This window comes from Tachysurus vachellii, chromosome 11, assembly GCF_030014155.1.
Source record: "Tachysurus vachellii isolate PV-2020 chromosome 11, HZAU_Pvac_v1, whole genome shotgun sequence".
Taxonomy (NCBI): Eukaryota; Metazoa; Chordata; class Actinopteri; order Siluriformes; family Bagridae; genus Tachysurus; species Tachysurus vachellii.
The window spans coordinates 15325137-15345226 of NC_083470.1; the positions used below are offsets into that span (position 1 = coordinate 15325137).

Genomic DNA, 20090 nt, shown 5'->3' on the forward strand with positions numbered 1-20090 from the left:
ATTGGGTTGAGATCTGGTGAATGACTTTACAGAATATTCCACTTATTTGCCTTAAAAAACTCGGGTTGCTTTTGCAGTATGTTTTGGGGCACTGTCCCAATTCATTTTGCAGCATTTGGCTGAATCTGAGCAGACACTATCCCTATACATTTTAGAATTCATCCGACTGCTTCTGTCTTATCAACAAACACTAGTGACACAATGGCATTGGAAGCCATGTGTTGGCATGCCGTCACACTGCCTCCACCATGTTTTACAGAGGATGTGGTGTGCTTTGGATCATAAGCTGTTCCAAACCTTCTCCATACTTTCTTTTTCCCATCATTCTGGTACAGATTGATCTTAGTTTTATACGTCCAAAGAATGCTGCTCTAGTACTGGGCCGGCTTCTTTAGATGTTTAGATGAAGTCTAATCTGGTGTTTCTATTTTTGAGGCTGATTAATGGTTTGCACCTTGTGGTGGCCTTAGTGCTGGGGGATGGGGTCTTGTAACTTGTGATAGCTTTCAGTCATCCAATCAACCAAACTGTTTATTTGGCCACTCCTAACATTTCTGCTCTCTCTCCAATGGATTTCTTCTGTTTTTTCATCCTAATGATGGTCTGTTTCACTTCCATTTAGTGTACTTTTGACCGCATGTTGGGATTCACAGAAACAGCTTCCAAACAGAAGTACCCTATGGGATCTGTCTTGGATTACATGCAGAGACAGAAGTATTTGAAACAGCCCACATCCACAGATCTGTAGTAAGGTCTTCAAGACGTTTGGAACAACCTACCTGCCAAGTTCCTCCAAAAACTTGAAAGTGTACCTAAAAGAACTGATGCTGGTTTGCAGGCAAAGGAGTGGTCACACCAAATATTGATTTGATATGGATTTCTCTTACTGTCCATTTTGCTAATATATATATATATATATATATATATATATATATATATATATATATATATATATATATATATATATATATATATTAGTGGGTTTCTTAATCATAATTATTTCACCAAGGATTTTCCAGAGGTTTTCTATTGGGTTTAGATCAGGACTCTTGACTGGCCATTTCTTTATTTCAATGTTTTCAGGTTTAAGGAACTGCTTTAACCCATTTTGCTGTGTGACAGGGGCATTGTCTTGTATGAAAATTGATGGCTGATTGGGTGATGAACACAAGGAAGGAACTGTATGTTGTCAAAGAAGGGTCTGAAACATTCACATTCATTCTTCCATGTAGCTGTATAATTCCACTTTTCCACCAAGGCAGTTTGAGTGTGACTTAAGAACCGCTTGCATCAGGGGCTGGGGTTACTCTTAACACAATCAATTATCAGCACACATGATAGTAGGTAGCTACATGCTAAGGCTAACTTTTTTCTGTGTTAATGATAAAATAATGTTATGTACTTTCCGTTATTCTTGAGTGCAACCTCCGTTTATTCAAATTACATTGAGCTGCACGTACACATTGGATTCACCGCGTTTGGATGCCAATGTAGGTTCACAAAGCCATGAGCATTAACAATAAAGCAACATCTGCTATTGTTAATGTTGTGTTTGCCGCAACTGCGCTAACGTTGCTGGGAAAGATGAGACGTATAACTCAATGCGTCTCATCTTCATCTTAGGTAAGGCTCACGGTGGTGGCCGTTTTATTTACCACTGGCTTATTTATATATAAATGTAAAAAATTTAACAAACCAATAGAAGGATGGTGGGCCACAAGGATAATATCTAGGGCCAGTTTCTCAGCCTCACTGGAGTCATTCCACTGGCCTGCTGCTGAACACAGAGCCCTTAGAGCCTCTAAGAGGATGCACGGAGGGGTATATAAGCGGCCCAGCTCAGTCAATTCTCCCGTCTCAGTCTGAAGAGCTTCTGGGGGCAAAACCTAAAACAGAGAGATTAACAGTAACACAATTTAAATATAGAAATAAGAAGGCAAAACATACATTCTCTCCTCTTAAAGTAAAAACTCTGACCTTATGTTTGCTGATGACAACACAGAGTTCTCTCAGAAGGCCATGGGCAAGACTACAGCCACCCAGTGAGGAAAAAAGTTTCTTTACACACCGATGAGCATGCTTCCGCACTCTATATACTCGACAAAGAAGCACAGCCACTATTGCCCGATGGTACATCCTAGAGAGAGATTGTACAGAAATCAAAAAATTTCCAAAGGTACCAGGCACAGCTAAAGTGTATGCACAGTGTCTCTTGAAAGTTTGTGATATTCCTACATAAATATAACCCAAAACAACATCAGATTATGAGACCATTGCTACCCTCTGCAGATGTGGTCAATCATCAAAGGTCACTCCAAAAGCAAGACATGCAATAGTCTTTTGCATCAGAAAGGAACCCAGGGTAACTTATAAGCAACTAAAGGCCTCTCTTACTTTGGTTAATGTTAATATTTATGAGTCTGCCATTGGGTGAACACTGAACATCCTTGGTGTGCATGGCAGAGTTACAAGGAGAAAACTACTCTGCAAAAAGAACATTAACCAGTGAACTATTGGAAAAACTATTTTGTGGACGAAGACACAAAAATAAAACTTTAGTCTAAATGATAAATATTATTTTTGGAGAAAAGAAAATTAACCTTATTAAAGGTTAATTTTAAAAAAATCTTTAAAAAAAGAACCTTATACCATCTGTGAAACATGATTGTGGTTTTATCATGCTTTGGGCCTGTATTGCTGCATCTGGGCCAGGACAGCTTGCCGTCATTGATGGAATATTGAATTCTAAATTATACCAGCAAATTCTGAAGGAAAATGGCAGGACATCTGTGAATGAACTGAATATCAAGAGAAAATTTGTAAAACACCAAAATAAGGACCACTAGCATCCAAGTCTGTCTACCATAGAATGATTAAAGAGGAACAAAGATTTCGAATGGCCATGTCAAAGTCCTGACCTTAATACAAAATAACTGTTGTGGAAGGACCTGAAGTTCATGAGAGGATACCCGCTAACATCCCAGTGCCAACGCTGTTCTCTACTCAATAAATGGATAAAATTCTTCCAAGCCATTGTACGAGACTGATAAACAGTTCCCTGAAACTTTACTTGCAGTTATTGCTGCACAACAGCTATTGAAAGCAAAGGTTGACATACTTGTCACAGATATATATAATGCTGAATCATTTTTCTCAATAATTAAAGGATGTAGTATAACATTTTTGGCTCATTTGTTTGATTGCATTCACTTTGTTGACTTTTTTTACTTTTTGATTCTTTGATTCCTGCATATTTATGCAGAAATATAGAAATTTCTAAAGAGTTCACAAACTTTCAAGTGACACTGTGTGTGTTTATACTCTTTGTATGGATTACTTGGGTTGTTATCGTCATTCAAATTTCATGTGAACAGCACCTTAAGAAATATATTTACTGAGAAAAATGGTGACACAATCAAAACTTATTTTACCCATTGTGTGTTTGTATACAGACAGATTAGAAACAGAGAGAGGGCAGGTCAAGGGAATGCTTTTAGACATAACAAGGTAGAACTGACTGAGCCTTGATGTTGTTAAGCCTCTGTGGATGGTCCAGGAACAGTCTCTCACACAGCTTCAGTACAGTGCACAGAGCTGAGGGGAAAAAATACAAAACAATAAATTTGAACATGCCAGAGTGCCAGTTCAAATTATCTGACAGTAACTGAGAGACACCAACCTTCCTCACTGGTCTGCCCGAGAAATTTTTCTGTGGTAAAGAGAGCTTTTTTCTCATCCAAAATCAGGTTCCAAAAGGAGGTCAGTTTAGATTCTACCGATAAACAGAAAAAGATAAATATAAAATACAAAAGACAAATATCAAAAGCCAGGAAAGATCAACTACACATTCATAAACAGACCATTAAAAAAATGATTTGCATTTCCAAACTCAGAATGCCTTACCAGGAATTGAGTCCAGCATAGAGAGATGACATAAAAGCAATGAAGCTGCCACGGCCTCAGAGAGAGCAAGCTGGGAGCTCTGAGGAGCTGCTTTCTCTACTATCTGAATGAGGAGAGGAACAAAATCCAAAGCCTGGTTTAATGTGTCTCCTGAAACAACAGAGGAATAAAGAGAGGGCAAAATTTAGCTTCAGAGTATCAAACACAAATTTATAAACAACAAATGGCCTACAAATAAGAAACGTTTAAATGAATCAAAATAAATAATAATAAAAATCACAAAACACAATTGCTGACCTTTGAAGGCCCTGAGCATGACCTGCAGGTAGGCGTGGCGCACAGCAGAGGTGGAGGACTTCAGTGTGAAGGCTTTCTTAAGCCAGTCCTTCAGAGCAGCTGGAACCTCCACATTCAGGCGTGCCGTCCATTGAGACATCACAGACACAGCATGCACCAGTGTTCCCTCATGTACTATTACACACAAAATCACCATGATATTTACAATTATGTAATTACCCATGTTTAGCTACTCCTGATGCCCAATGCTCACCTTCCTGCTGAAGGAGTGGAATAAACTGCAAAAGCACATTGGAGCTGAGCGACTGGCTAGAAGGGCCAGACACTGCATGACAGCTACAGCTTTTAATCCCTAAACACGGAATATACAAACATTGAAATCATATATTGAAATCAACGAGTTCAGTAAAAAGAAAAAGACAAAGGAAAAGAAAGACATAAAATAAACTTTGTTTTAAATAGTTTAAAATAAACTCAAAAAAAAATATTTACTAGCAAAACATAAAACATATTGCGAATGCAAATAATGAGAATCAAATCAAAATAGATCAAAAAGACTACATCTAATTCATAATATACTATAGATTTGTGGATTCTTCCATGCGGTATTTTTTTTTCCCTCATGTTTCCAGTTCTTTTTTTGCATGTGACACTTTGCACATTTCTTCCTGGGGTGAGACTTAGAGGACATTCCACATTTATTGGGGTTGAACACTTAGAGCAATCTGACATGTTAGAAGAATCAGAGTCAAGTGCTTAGCAGAAGGGAAACTATATTGTTGTTGCCCTTAAATTATATTTCTCAGCTTTTAAGTAGCTACAAAATTGTTTGTAGATGCATTTACACATTTTTCCATATCATACAAGTGTCTTCATTCTGTCCAGTTAAGAAGCACTTAAAAAAGATAACTATGTGAGGAGGTTGAAGCTAGCTTCTAATTTGCCTAAATTTGAAACTGCAGTACAGTTTAAGTGCTGCAAGAAATCAAAGCAAAAAAGATTTCAGAAGCAAAAAACTACATGACAACTACATAAACATGAAAAATCTACAAATAGAAAACAGTAGAAGTAAAGAATGTATGAGAAATATTTTTGAAAGATTTGATTCTCATAATTTAATTAGAAACTTTTGGCACAAGATTCCATTCCACAACTACATACAATCATACCTGAAATCACATTAAATTTTTGGGCCACTACAGTGATTTTCCCCTCTGAACCTGCAAGCAAAAGAGAAAACATATCACAATTTATTTTAGAAAGCATAAGTATATTGAATCAATTTTACCTGCTTAGGTGCAAATCAAAGTGACAGCAGGCACACTGGAGAGGACCGAGCAAGACAACCCCCAAAAAAGACTGGTTTTGCAGATGGTGGCAAAAGACAATTGCTCACTTTTTATCCTTCCTTCCTGATTTGTCTATAGTTCTGTATTTGATAGGGTCATTATCACTGCTTGTAGCTTGAGACAGTACCTGCAACCAAATCAGGTTGCACAGGTAATCCAGCTCCTCCAAGATGGCACATGTACCGTCAACACAGAGGTTTGGCGTGTCTCCCAGCACAGCTTTGAGCATGGGGGAGATACCAGGAGAAGAGTCGTTACCTATGTGACCTATCAGTCACAGTTGCATGTGCTTGTTTAACGTCTTATATGAATCAAGTGCCCTCTTTGGTTTCGTAATAGGCTCCACTCTTCTGAGAAGACTTCTCATGCTCATCTATGGTGATTTGCCTATTTTAAATCCACAAGAGCATTACTGAGGGCAGGCATGATGTCAGGCGAGGAGGCAGTCAGCATTCTAGTAAAATCTTAATTCTACAGCATACAAACACAATCTAGGTAATTCTCAATTTCATTCTCAATTTCAAACTGTGTGGCAACAGTTTGGAAAAGGCCCAGTTTTGGTCAGGTGTCCATAAACATTTGGCCAAATAGTGCACACGTCTTGTCATTCTTCATTGTAAACCTTGTGTAGATTTAAGGCTTGGTAGTAAAACAGAACACACAACTTATGCCTGACAGATCCACAACAGAGTCAGGGGGACACAGTCAAATAACCACAGCTAGTTTTTTGTTCAGTGCACTACATTGAAAAGACACTACAAAAAAGTTTTCATGCCAATCATACAGACAAATTGCCCATAAAAGTTCAACTTTGCCTAAAATTTAGAGTTAAAAGTTAAAAACAACAATAAACAATAAGCCAGGTTTTTTCTTTCTTTAACAGAAGGGAAAATAATGCTGGTAACTGGTGAGCAATTATGATTCCAAACACAACAGTGTGGATACAAACTTGAGTACCTGACTGGTAATTCACCCACTCCTGCATTGCGTCTTATGCTCGGATTCTTCCCACCACAAATACTAAAACATGAAAATTTTTCTTACCTCCAAGAATGCTAAAAAGGTGTGTTACAAGATCCTGGATGGCATTTGGGTCACTACACTGCTGGGCCAAATTTTGCATAGCCTGAACTGCATGCTCCATTAATTCGACGTTACTTGCCTTTAGCTGGCCTGAAAAACACATGAAGACAAACGCAAACGTGCACACAAACACATGCACACAAACACAAGGACACAAACACACAAATACTTAAAATATAAGCATACATAAGCATACATTTCTATTCAGTTAAATAAATGGTAGTATTAAACTTACTGGCAAGGCCTTTCCCAATGTCCAAAGCGTACTGGCTGAGATCAAGAGTTAGTGAAGCCAGCAGTGAGGAGATGGCTAAACATGCATGTATAAGAGAGAAAGAGAAGGGAGAGAAAGATAAAGAAATTGAGTGAATAGGACACCAGTTTAACATGAGTCAAAAAATATTAGTTCCGGTGTAGAATGTGCATTAGTTTGTATCTTACTCTGTATGGAGTTCTCAGGGCTACGCAGCAGGGCCTTCTGTAAAGTGGGCAAGAGCTGCTCCTTGAACTCAGAGTGAGAAACATGTTGAAGGAGAGAACCACTTTTAACCTGAAAACAAACAGATGTTTTTTCCAAAATAATGTAAAATGCTCAAAAAATAATGAGCCCTTGTCCAAAAGATTCTAGTCCCACTCACCATAATGTGCTGGAGTGGTCTGGTTTTGCTCATCAACACAGTCTTTAAGTACAGATCTAAGATAGCTGCCTAAAAGAAAACATGTAACGTGTTTGAAAACAAGCCTGAAAAATTATGGATGTGTGAGCAGCTATTGAGAAGCTGTGTTAGGGAAGAAACAGACCTTGTGTTTCTTGATAGTGGCCATGTCTTTTTGAGAAGTGCAGAAGTCTACACACGCAGCCAACATAGGCATTGAGGAGGGATTCTGGTTTAAGCTCAAAAGGGTGCTCATGTACTGATCAACCAATGCTGGAATCTGGAAAAACAAATGAAATTAAATAAAGAAAAAATAAAAGAACTGAAGATATAAAGCTTTCAATTTAGGTTCTCAGACTAAAAATCTATGGCACGCAGGAGCCCCATTTATAAGTATGTCAGCATATAATTCTTCTTTTACAACAGCTAGTTAGAATTATTGCTTATTTTTTATTCATTATTGAGTTATTTTTCATTAGCCAAATGTTTTCACTGCAGATTCATCCTGAGATTAATTCAGTCACCTTTCTACCACCACAAAAAAACTTTCTTCTCTGTATTTTGTCTTAAGAAATATAGTCCTTGCCCAATTGTGTCCAGGTACACAGAAGTCCATTAAAATGAACCTGCTGTGTCTTTTTGCCTGCAGTGGTTGCCCTATGAGGGAAACACATAACTGAACCAAACATACTGTCAAATGTAACTATCCTATTTTTTCACGTTCATCCCTGGTCACAGAATAATTTCCAGAGAACTTCTTGCATGATCAGCTTTATGCAATGCATTTGTTTTTGTTGTTCATTATGAAAAAGCAAAAAGCCTTGTTGGCTACTGTAGGTAATATTTTAATTGTGATCGCAAAGTTTTGCTCCTTCAATCACTTAAGGTTACCTGTAAGCTTTTCTGTAAACGTTAAAAGGTTTTCTATTTAATACTTTTGTGCATTAAACCACAAGACGCTTCATGTTTCATGCGTTTTAACTTTATACCAAATCACATGAACAATGTTTTCCAGTGTATAGGGTTTTATAACTGAGACTCCCAGCCTTGAAAAGAAACAGGACCAATATGTAATCCTGCTGCTGAAAGTCTCACATCTTTCCACAACTTGTTAAGCTGCTTGGTGACAGACTTGATAGCATTTTTGGAGGCTCCACCCATGACCTCAGCAAGAAGCAGACTATGCACCTCCACCTGTTCTCACACAGACATAGATTTTAGAAAACATTCAAACACAACATTATCTTAAAAAATAAAAACATATTCAAAACCTCCACTTTTTACTTCATTTGACCTATACCATATGAACAACAGAGAAACACTTTCACCCAAGAAACTAATGGCTAGATCAAAGGATCACTTCTAGTAATATATTTCAGTATGGAAAAAGAGATCTCCATGTGGAAATCACTGTATAGTGGAATGGGTGCATTCTTGTCTTTTGGCTCAAACTTAATCAGGTGTAAAATACTACAATACAAACATATGTTTAGGACATACATTAGCCCAGTTTTAAAGTTTAAGCATAAAAGACTAATCCTTATGTTATGGATAAACATAAAACGTAAAGAAGAAACTAGCACACTTTCACTGTATGTAGGAATGTGCGGGCGTTCTGGAAGGAGGTTCATGAGTTAATCTTTAAAATGACTGGTGGAAATATTCCCTTGGAAACTAAATTGTTTCTGTTGCTTATAGATATCCTGTAAGGCATGTTGTAAATGCAAGCATATTAAAGTTGGAAAAACATTTTAAAGACCTGCTATTACAGTTCAAAGAGATGGCTGATGCTCTTCAAAATATACAATTAGTTAATGGGTAGATGTTACATACAGATGACTAAACTGGGATCTGATGTGAATTATATCAATGATTGATATGGCACTGATAACTGTTAATGTAATGTGTGTGTGCTTTTTTCATATTTTTATTAATTTGTATTTATTTATTTAATACATGTTGGTATTAAATTGTATTCTGTATTCCTGGGTTTTTTTATAACAAAATCAATAACAACAGGAATAAAAAAAGAACTGTATGACATTTCCAGAATTATCTTACCATTTTTTCCCAGTGGGGTGCCTCTCTGTTCTCTGGCATAGGGAAGACTACACGCACTATTAGGCAAATCCAGGGCAGGGCAGAGCAAGAAGCTGATGCTGTGCTCCTCCTGCATTAACAAATGAGAATCAATCCATTAAAAAAAATCAACAAGGCAACAAATATGAGGCCAGTGGAAGTGGAAATCAAATGCATCAACTGTTTCAAACAGGTAAAGTCATTGTAAACAAATATAATCTAAATTGTACAAAGTATACAATTTCTCTATAAAAGAGTAAGAGAAAAAGAAGCAAGCATAGGAATTTTATAATCATACCCTGGCATAATGCCCTTACTGACAACTCCGCAGGTGAGCAAGTAAATTGGTAGGTGGGCAGCAATGGCATGAGGCTGTGTTTGGGCCATTAGTTCAATAACAGAAAGCACAGCATGGCGAGAAGCTGCATCCCTGTGGCAAATCAAAAATAACATTCAGCTTTGACAAGATATTGAACATGGTCACAATTCATCATCGAAGTAAAATTCAAACTCATGATCATCTAATGACATGGTGAACAATGTTCTTCTTTTCTAGTTTTGAGTCCTTTCATCTATACATTTATGAAAAGTTTTATTTCCCCTAACCTGTATCGATGAAGGGTAAGACAAAAGAGCTTGCATAGTCTTTTGATAGCTGGTTCAGGCAGACCTGAAAGAACATGGAAACAAAACTTAAATCGAGTCATGGGGGTTTAAAGAATACTTAATACAGAATCTATGCATTGTTAACTCACTCTTTCCATTTATGCATTCCTTCAGGTCTCCTAAAATGTCTTTGCGCTCTTTAACACTCGATGTCGTCACTTTCATGGCAAACTTCTTCATTGTGTCTGAAACTTGCTATTAAAGTAAGATATACAAACAGTCCATAACGTAGTTAAAACAAACACAGAAAAAGCCTAAGGATATTTCGTTTTGGTCATCACATAACCACTGCTGTTGCTTTTAAACAGCAGTCTTATAGACTGAAGGTTGCTGCATCATATGTGTTCTAAACTATTAGTGATAGACCCTCAGTGAATGATTTTAGGAACATGCTGTATAATGAAATGAACGAAAATGAAAAAGGCCTTAAATGAACAATGAAAAAAACCACACTGAGGACAAGCAAAGGAGATTGCAATCATAAAAGTCAGTTTGTTAGTTATTGAAAGTCTATAAGAATAGTTGTTACATTTCCATAATTAAACTTTGAAATATTGTTGCCTTCACAAGCTTAGCACCAGTTAGACATAACTGGCCTTTCAGAGGAATAACAGCTTGCTATTGAAAGATATGACAAATGCTATTTCTTTTGTTTTTGCTATACACTGAAAACATTTGGGATTTAGATCAAAAGATTAATATTATAAATACATGAAATCATTAATTTACTGATATTTATATCTACATGTTAAACAACTTTGAAACTGTTAGGGCACCAACCCAATCCTATGTAACTGAAAAAGATGCTTTCAGATTGCATTTTGTTTTGGGCAGATTCTCTACTGTTTAGGAAGTAAAATGCATGCTCAGTAGGGTTATGGTCTGGTGATTTATTTTGGCCAGTCTAAAAGCCCTTTAGTTTTTTCCCTTAATTAAAGTTCTGTGTTGTGTGATTATTACTATTGTATTGCTGCATGTTAAAGGTCCCATCAAAAACAACATAAGCATTTTTCTGTAAAGTAAAAATGTACACTGGCAGAAAGAATTTCTCTGGACTTCTGAATTCATTCTGCTGCTACCATCATGAGTTATATTATCAGTAAAGACTTGTGATTCCATTCCAGAAGTAGCCATGCAAGCCCAAGCCCATGACACTACCTCCACAGTGCTTAACCAATATACTCATAGGTTTTGGATCATGTGCAGAACTTTTCTGAACATTGTGGCCTTTCAATTGCTTTGGTAGAGGTCCATATTAGATCCAGAACTTTTGTAGTTCATCTATGGATTTCTTTGTGAATTCCAAGCTGGTCTACTGATCCTTCTGATAAGTGGTTGTGATATAGTCTCTATATATTCCTGTTCTGAAAGTATTCCCTGAAAAGTGAATTGTAATACCTTTACCCTTCCCTGGGAAGTTGTTCAAAGTCAGGTTATTAGTCAGAGGAACTTCTTTTTCAGGACATTGGCTTTGCCCAATTCTTGTGCATTTTCCCTCATTTTCAGCTTCAACATGACTTGCATTCAAAGAAATTATTTGCTTAATGTAACAGAACACACCTGAGCAGCAAAAAGTACTTTCGCTCACCAAAACTTGGGTGGAATGTCATCAGAAAAACCATGTTGTATCTAGATCATCTAGATGAAATATGAACTGTTGTGAAAAAATTTTATATCTGTGTGTCAAATTTTGGTCCTTAAAATAACTCTAAGCACTTTTTTGTTTCTGTGCAGATTTACATCGAAGTGTGTTATTGCTATCATTGCCAAGGCAAACACACGAATGGATACTTTAATTAGTGCTCGTGATTTGGAGAAAAACACCACTACAATTATGCCACATTCGCAACATTTTAGGACACATTTTCAGTGTTCGTGTAGAAATGAATTTCTGTCGTTTCAAGGGTCACGATAGCTAAACCAATTTAGCTGTTTACTTCGTGTGCTCCCTCTAATCATCTTTGTGACGCTAACAGTGATATAGTTGGCAGAGTGATAGCAGTTGAATTAGCTTAGCCTTTGGCATGGCTTCGTTCAGTGCTGTGTGAAATCTCTTCGCATAGTAAGTTTGTTGTGATGTATCTATAAGAACAGCAATCACAAAATAACTCCATATCACTGTTCTTTAAAATATGTGTGATTAACAAGCGATATATTTAAAACAAAGCTATTATGTAAAGACCCAACAGCAAAGCATGAACTCATGCCACGATTCGCACACAAACCTGCGTGTCAGCAGCCATCTTGCCGGTCTCGACCAAGGAAAAAAATATATATATATCTTCACTTCCGTTTCATTACGTCGTTGTCTTTGTCCGCTGATTCAATAGGCTGACCCCTACAGGACACAGTTAGTATGACCAACACAGTATGCACGTCATGACGCACCGTTATCCCCAATGTTGGCGGGTATGGCAAGCCTATGGCAAGCCGTTTTAACATTTAATGGCTAGTCTGGATATGTATTATAGATATCCGTAACACAGTTCTGCCTGGTCAAAAAAAAAAAAAAAAAATCAGATATCCACAATGGCATTCCTCCTATCCACAACTGTCTTTTCTGATATCCACAACTTCATTCTTCCCATAGATATATACACTAGATGTCGCATTGGGGTCCTAAAAAATGCGTCAAAACCGCCGCCATTTGTTTGTTCAAATGAAAGAAATCTAAAAACCAGACAGCAAGGGATTACATTTCACAAGTGAGAATGCGTTTTATGATATTGAATGATAGGAAATTATATTTCTTGTTCCGTTGGTTTGTTTTAGGCCTTGGTTAACGACCGCAGCTAATCCCTGCTAGTTACCCATTAGTTTTTGACAGTTAGGAAAACCGACAATGTTTGTTGATTCCGAAGCTTTTAATAAGGACATAAAAAATTGACCCATGCTTTTTTGCTTAAAGGTGAAGACCGAATTTTATGTATGTTTTGTAAGATTCCCTTATCTGTCAAACATATTTTATTAGATTGTCCTGGACTTAACACAAGCAGAATGCTCTTTTATCAAGTTACTTCACTTAAGGACATATTTAATGACATGTCTGAAAAGGGTTTGGATTTTTTTTATCGTATGTTAATAAAAAAAATTATACTATGACTTGCTGTTTATATTTGTTTTGTTTTTATTGTATTTATATGATATTTGTGTTTTTGTAATTGAATTTTTGCCATGAAAATAGCTTTTGATTGCTGACATGGTATTAAATAAAATAATCAGAATCTGAATCTGTTTGTAGATTCGCAAGTGATAAACAGAGACGTCAGTAATGGACAAGTTGCAGGGAATGGTTAACTCATCTGACAGTCCTGGAAGGATGTCACCAGTTAGGTTGGCAGTATAACACAAAAGTTCAGCCTCAAAGTCAAACTTTGTTTTTTTCTTTTGGTTTATGTGACTATACTTATTTAATGTTGCAAAAATATTGCAGGAAAAGAATAAGTAAAAGATTGAACAGTCTTTGGCACCTCAACTATCTAACTTTCACATTATGTTCTCAAATTTGTGATTTGCTTCCACCTGCAAATTGCTTTGTGTATCATATTTAATAAACCAATACATTTTAAATGTTTAAATGAACATGTATAGTCACACCATTGTAGCAATGTTGCATGCAATAGGCTATAAGGTAAGTAGTGATTGTTCATTTGAAGTTTACTCAACTTACACCTACTAGCACTATGCATTATATTGTGAAAAATGTAGATTATCTTAATATCAAAACCTAACATTTTCTCTGTACTTAATGATAAATACATGTCTGACCTTTGGAGCGACCAAAAAAAATAGAAATCGCATTCATGACGATTTATGATGATTTTATTTCTTTGCCTACATTGACGCTAATGCATTAAGAGGAGGGGGTCCCCCGTAACAAGATGGCGGCTCAGTTGACGCATTCGTTCCAATGTACTGCCGTATACAAGGCGACATCTAGTGTATAAATCTATGCAACAGCAACCGCCATTTCTTCTGTTACTTGTAAACCGGCTCAAATGATTTGTTTGCTTGCTGAATATCCAATGGGAAGCCTTGCATCAGCAACGTCATGCACAACTATACTGACGAGTCAAAATGAGGTTTGCGAGAAAAAAAAATGACGTTTGCGATATCTATAACTTTAATCCTGCCTCGGCAAAAGTCAATTATAGATATCCGCAATTGTCATTAAGTATGTGTGACGAGTTGAATATCGTTTTCAGTGACGTCATTGCAGATATCCGTAACTCACTTCTGACTATTCAAATCTGAATTCCAGATATCTCTAACTTTCTTTGTGACTAGCTAAAACGGAATTATAGATATCTCTGTCATTTTGACTAGTCAGAATATCGGAGATAAAAAATTGAATATTTGTGTGTCAAATTTTGGTCCATAAAAGCACTTTTTTGTTTCTGTGCAGATTTACATCGAAGTGTGTTATTGCTATCATTGCCAAGGCAAACACACTAATGGATACATTAATTAGTGCTCGTGATTTGGAGAAAAAAACACCACTACAATTATGCACCTCCGTGAAGTTGGCACCCCATAAAAAGAAATAATCACCAAAACTATGCCATTCGTTTGTGCTACGTTTGTGCTGATTTGTGCCGCAAAAACGAACGTTTGTGCTGGTTTGGTGTTTGAGATATTAAACATTTTTTTGACCGTGTGACGTCACTTTCCACCCCACATCGCCCAAATCGCTCAAAACCGGCTTAGTTCGTTTGTGCCGGTTTGTGCCGTTAAAACAAACACTGTATCTGTTTTCCTTCCTGAGGTATAACCAAAATATTTTCGGGAACCGTGACGTCACTCTCATTGTGCTCGATTTGTGCCGGTTTGTGCCGTTAAAACTAACCTGGTATCTCCGAGTCCTTCTTAAATATAATGGGAAAAATACTTGTCTGGGACTGTTACGGAACTCTCCACCCACTTTTTTGACCCGGAGAAAAACAAGGTGGCTTAAAAAAGAATAAACACTCGAGGCGAACAGCAAGTTATCCAGAAAAAGCCTTTGTATTTGATCCTCTTCAGCAATCACATCCAACATACACACATGTAAACGGAGTAAAGGCGAAGTAGAAACAAAAACACTCGGTTCTCGTCACAAAAGAAAAGAAAAACATCGGTTTGCTCAACTTAGAAGGCAGAATAGCAACAACACTCTCTCACTCATTTTCTACCGCTTATCCGAACTACCTCGGGTCACGGGGAGCCTGTGCCTATCTCAGGCGTCATCGGGCATCAAGGCAGGATACACCCTGGACGGAGTGCCAACCCATCGCAGGGCACACACACACACACACTCTCATTCACTCACGCAATCACACACTACGGACAATTTTCCAGAGATGCCAATCAACCTACCGGGAAAACCGGAGGAAACCGGAGTACCCGGAGGAAACCCCCGAGGCACGGGGAGAACATGCAAACTCCACACACCCCGACCCTGGAGGTGTGAGGCGAACGTGCTAACCACTAAGCCACCGATAGTCTCTAAGCCAATTGATAGTCTATAAAGTTGTCAGGTAAATTTGTTTAAATGTGTGCATATTGTTTTACGCACAATGCAAATATATAAACTAATCGGAGCATTCTGCAAGATACAAAGACAACTACCGCATATTTTTTCTCGGAAGAAGGTGCATAACCAGTGAAGCAAGCAAGCAATGACGGTGAGATGTGTTTCTTTTTGTTAAAATATTTTTAAAACAATACATAGAAGAATTGTTTTCATTACCTGATGACTTGATAGTGTGCTGGTTTGTTGTTAACATGATTAACCTTGCCAACCATAGATCATAATGGCAAACCAGCTAAAGGAACAGTTTTACCCAACAATGAGATTTGTCATTATATACTTGCCACTCACGTCATCCTAAAATGTCTGGGAATTTCTTTAAAATTAGATTTTTTGAAGAATGTCCACACAGCATAAATTAAAGAGATCCAAAGTCAAGCTATGTTTTGGTCTCTATTTACTTAAACTATGGGGACAAAATCATTTTTTAAAATAACTCATTTTGTGTTCATGGGAACAAAGAAAATTATAGACACCAATACCAATCTGAAAACAATCTGAAAAAGTGTTAAGGTCAAAATATGTTGCTAGTTATGTATTTGTAAATTGGAGGTATCAAGCAAAAGGTAGTGTTACTATTTAAACATGGGACAAAACAGAAAACAGCTCTCAAATGTTTGTTTCTTTTTAAGTGTAACAAGGAAAAATTTATAACCTGAATAACAAAATTACTGTGGAGAATGTACAAATTAAAATTAATTAATTTCAAAGAACAATGGAAGTGTTTAAACTGATACAGTATGTCAATAAAAGAACAGTTCAACTAGAAAAAAAATGTTTACTTAATGTAAAAAAAACCCTGTAAAAATTAAAATAATTACGTACAAATAACAATTACTAAAGAAAAGAACTTGAGTTCAATAAATCATGGAACTGGTAAAATGGGCAAACGGTGAAAAGAAATGAATGTTTTGCAATGGACTATTCTTGAAATATGAACTAATTTCTTCAGAGACCTGTCCAAGATTATCATAATCCAAAGATTTTAGTCCTCCTTTGTGAACAGTATGACATGGGGTTGTGTTTTGGTTTTTGCAGAGACCGTTGTGACATGATCACAGAGGTCATCATATTTCTCCCAGCCAAGTGAGGTTCTTCTGCAGTAAGCCACGTAATGTCCAAGAGATGCCCTTGTAGGTCCTGGAGTGAATGCAATGACCCCTCTCAGAGTGAACAAATGGTTGTCCATCTCCATGGTCACAGGGATTTCGGACAGTGGATGGTTTGTATCTGAGCTTGTTTCAATGCACAGTAGTGGTCCAGTGATGCAGCTGTGTTTGACTGAGCCATTGCAGAGGAATTTCATGGATGAAATATCTTTTGTTTTCCAGCTATCTGGACACTCTTGGGGTGATTTCAGTGGCTTCAGACACTTGGACCTGTTGAGGTGAAGTGCTTCTTCCAGTGCTGCTTGGAGACTCTTCAGTCCACCACTCTGTAAAATATCTACTGTACGTTGACTGGTAGGAGAGAGATGGTCCTTGATGATTTTTTATTTCAACTGCAGTGTGGAGAGGAGCATTCAGTCATAATTGTTGCGCTTGGTACTTGTTTCATTGTTGATGTGATTATGTTAGCAACATTGCAATCTGCATTGACCTGCCTCACACCTGATTTTAGGTGAACACATTGAAATATTTCAAGCAACATTTTTGCCCTCTTTGCATAAGCTTCTTTTCCAACTCCATTTGTGACGATGCTCTTTACCAAATCAAACATTTCAGTTTTCTTGTGCTCTTTGTCAAGATAATGGCAGAATGATCCACTGTCACAGAAAGCAGAGCAAAGGCACTGGCAAAAGGAGTCGAAGGCACAGGTATTATTTACACTTACAAGCATTTTGTCAACTGCAATGGGTGTTTTAGCCTGGTAGTTGCCATTCTTCAAGACATTAATTTTTGTCTTTTTTATTTTCTTGTTTATGTCTGCATGTAACCACTCAGAGCAAGGGGTTGGGTAGGACAGTCGCTTTTTTGGAGGGACACCGAGGCCTTTCCAGTTTTCAACAGGGTCTGCGGGTTGTTGCTTAACCTCTGCATCCTGCTCACTGTGACCAGGTTTTGGGTCAGTCTCCTGTTTTGTTGTCTCAGTTTTTTCTGTTTTCTTTATTGGTGCAGATGAAAGCCTCATGTTGCCCTCAAGAAACTCAAGGTGGCATTTGACAAACCGGTCGACTCGAATGGGAAGGCTTTCATGTTTGAAGAGACCATGTTTTATGTTTTTAAACTCAGCTTCAACATTTGCAGAGCGTGCTGTGTTGTGTACACTTTTGAAGTGTGGAACCATCACAGATGTCCAAAGAGGGAGGTAGCATGCCATTCTTATGATATTTTGGACAAGCTCTGGAAGGAAATGCAGATTGTCTCGGTCACCATGATGTGCTGCAATCTTATGACTGTCTTCACAGATTTCTGTAACCCACATTTTTAGATCTGTGTGCAGTGCCTCCTCGATTCCAGTTACCTCTGTTGAATGGTCATCTTCGGTGACACATGACAGGACTCCCTCTGCAAATCGTCTCTTCAGTTGAGCTTTGCAAGTTTCTGAGACAACAGGTAAACCTTTGTCATCATTTCCTTCTGATTCGCTGAAGGCAACAACTGAAATTGAATGAATGAGCTCCCTTGCTTCTTTCAGTGAATCAGACTGTAAAAGTTGTGCCATAGCTCGTAGATAGAATTCTCTAACTCTGTTTCCTCTTCGTTTTAAGCATTCCCACCGGCTGATGAGCTTGATGCAGTGTGCCACAGCTACCCTGATGAAGCAAGGTGGTAGCTGTGAGTCTTCAGGCTTCCCCGTCAGCACTCCAAAGCACTGATTGATGTAGGTTTTCAGGGCTGGGTAAGGAGTGAAGGCCTTAACCAGTGCTCCAAGCAAGGCCAAGGAGAAATCACAGACTGCTTCTTTGGGTGCAGCAGCACCTGCATGTTGCCATTCATTGAGCCAGTTGGCAATAGAATTGATGGTGTGGTTCTCCGTTAGCATTTGCACTACTGGAATGTGATCTCCCTATGAACACAAACATCCTTGATATAGGAAGACATGCCCAGAATTGCCACAGGGTTTTCCCAGTCTTTTAACAATTGAACCTGTTGCATCAAAACTCACAATGGAACCAGGGTGCTTGGATTTCATTTGATAAACTTGCATCTGGGATGGGGCCCAGTAACGGCAAAAAAACCTATCAAGGCCAATGTCATGAATGCTTCCATTCTGGGGTACACTGTATTTTAGTAGATGCAATGACATGATTGGGTCTTTGTCGCCAAGCTCTATGTCACCCATCTCTTGTTTGGCTTTTCTTAATGTTGCCAGATTTGGTAAATGGCTAGGCTCTGGATCACCAACATCCATCATTTTGTAAGCCTCAGCTGCTCGCCATACGTGTGCTTGTTTTCGACCTTCCCAGAGTTCTTTAGATACACGTGTTCTTAGATCTCCTGATAACTTGCATTTTGCTTTGCCAGTATGGAGGCTGTCATCAACATTGTGGATTGTACATTTAAGCACAACTGGTTCAGTAGCTGCTGGCATCTCTGCTGTTATAGACAGTTGTGCATCACATTCTGTGCACTGCCCAATTATGTCGACGTAGTGAGATGCATCATCCGGAAAAATTTTTGCTCTCCTGAATCTAAGAGTGCATGAGGTTTTGATATTTTTCCATATCTCCTCATACAAGACATGTGTCCATGCGCCACGTTTCAGGATGGTGTATTCCCTTTTACATGTGTTGAGTGATTTGTCATTGTAAGCAACCTTTTCAGGCCAGATTTCTGTCCATTTCTGATGAGAGAGACTGACCTCAAACTCAACATCATAATGTTGCCTTTGCTGATGTGTGTCTGCCTTTGACTCTGGTGAATGAAAATCTGCTGAGCTTTCTTGTGAGCTCTTAGTGTTTTGGATCTTGATCTTGGGCATTTGTGCTTAGCTCAAGGATTTGCCAGATATTGTGCCTGTTTGTCTTGACAAAAGTGTAAAAATATTTTGTTGAAACTTTGCTGTTCAGTTGTTGGCTTAAATTTGCCCACACCTTCTCTGAGGGGACCGCTATATTCTGTCCTGTAATAATCTGCTCCTTTGCAGCACTGATGACTTTGATGATGTCATCAATTTCATAGGCCGGTTTCCTTGGTATCTGATTAAAACAGGTTTTTAAAATGTAATGCCAAATGAGTTAGGCCAAAAGCTTATTTAATGTGTAAAAAAGTTAGAAACATGCACGTTTCATCTATTTAGCGGTTCCCTACCACGTTTCTGGAGGCCCCCAACACTGCATGTTTTCCCTGTCTCCTTAATGAAACAGGGAAAACATGCAGTGCTCATATGTAGCAATATCTAAACATGGCCAATATAGAATGGATGACATAGATCAGTGTTTTCCAACCACATTCCATCTCTCCTTTGTCTGACACACCTATTTCAGGTGTGTCAGACAAAGGAGAGATGGAATGTGGTTGTCTTATTTTTCATTTTAGTCTAACC

At 37.9% G+C, this 20090-nt stretch overlaps 2 protein-coding genes across 3 annotated transcripts in view; one reads left to right on the forward strand and one right to left on the reverse strand.

Annotated features, from left to right (window-relative positions):
* Nucleotides 1-12372, reverse strand: part of gcn1 (GCN1 activator of EIF2AK4) — a 56015-nt gene extending 43643 nt beyond the window's left edge. For both annotated transcript variants that reach the window (XM_060882284.1, XM_060882283.1), the window contains exons 1-19: nucleotides 12259-12372; nucleotides 10123-10228; nucleotides 9974-10037; nucleotides 9666-9797; nucleotides 9350-9458; nucleotides 8384-8482; nucleotides 7434-7568; nucleotides 7271-7339; nucleotides 7074-7182; nucleotides 6868-6942; nucleotides 6594-6722; nucleotides 5370-5420; nucleotides 4454-4552; nucleotides 4201-4374; nucleotides 3904-4053; nucleotides 3680-3772; nucleotides 3519-3594; nucleotides 1978-2137; nucleotides 1697-1886 (exon numbers count right to left, since the gene is read on the reverse strand). In XM_060882284.1, coding sequence (XP_060738267.1) covers nucleotides 1697-1886; nucleotides 1978-2137; nucleotides 3519-3594; nucleotides 3680-3772; nucleotides 3904-4053; nucleotides 4201-4374; nucleotides 4454-4552; nucleotides 5370-5420; nucleotides 6594-6722; nucleotides 6868-6942; nucleotides 7074-7182; nucleotides 7271-7339; nucleotides 7434-7568; nucleotides 8384-8482; nucleotides 9350-9458; nucleotides 9666-9797; nucleotides 9974-10037; nucleotides 10123-10228; nucleotides 12259-12276 — 2038 coding nt within the window. In that variant the 5' untranslated portion in view covers nucleotides 12277-12372. The remainder of the gene's footprint in view (nucleotides 1-1696; nucleotides 1887-1977; nucleotides 2138-3518; nucleotides 3595-3679; nucleotides 3773-3903; nucleotides 4054-4200; nucleotides 4375-4453; nucleotides 4553-5369; nucleotides 5421-6593; nucleotides 6723-6867; nucleotides 6943-7073; nucleotides 7183-7270; nucleotides 7340-7433; nucleotides 7569-8383; nucleotides 8483-9349; nucleotides 9459-9665; nucleotides 9798-9973; nucleotides 10038-10122; nucleotides 10229-12258) is intronic.
* Nucleotides 1-20090, forward strand: part of gucd1 (guanylyl cyclase domain containing 1) — a 153648-nt gene that overhangs the window by 77607 nt on the left and 55951 nt on the right. The gene's annotated exons all lie outside the window — the stretch shown is intronic.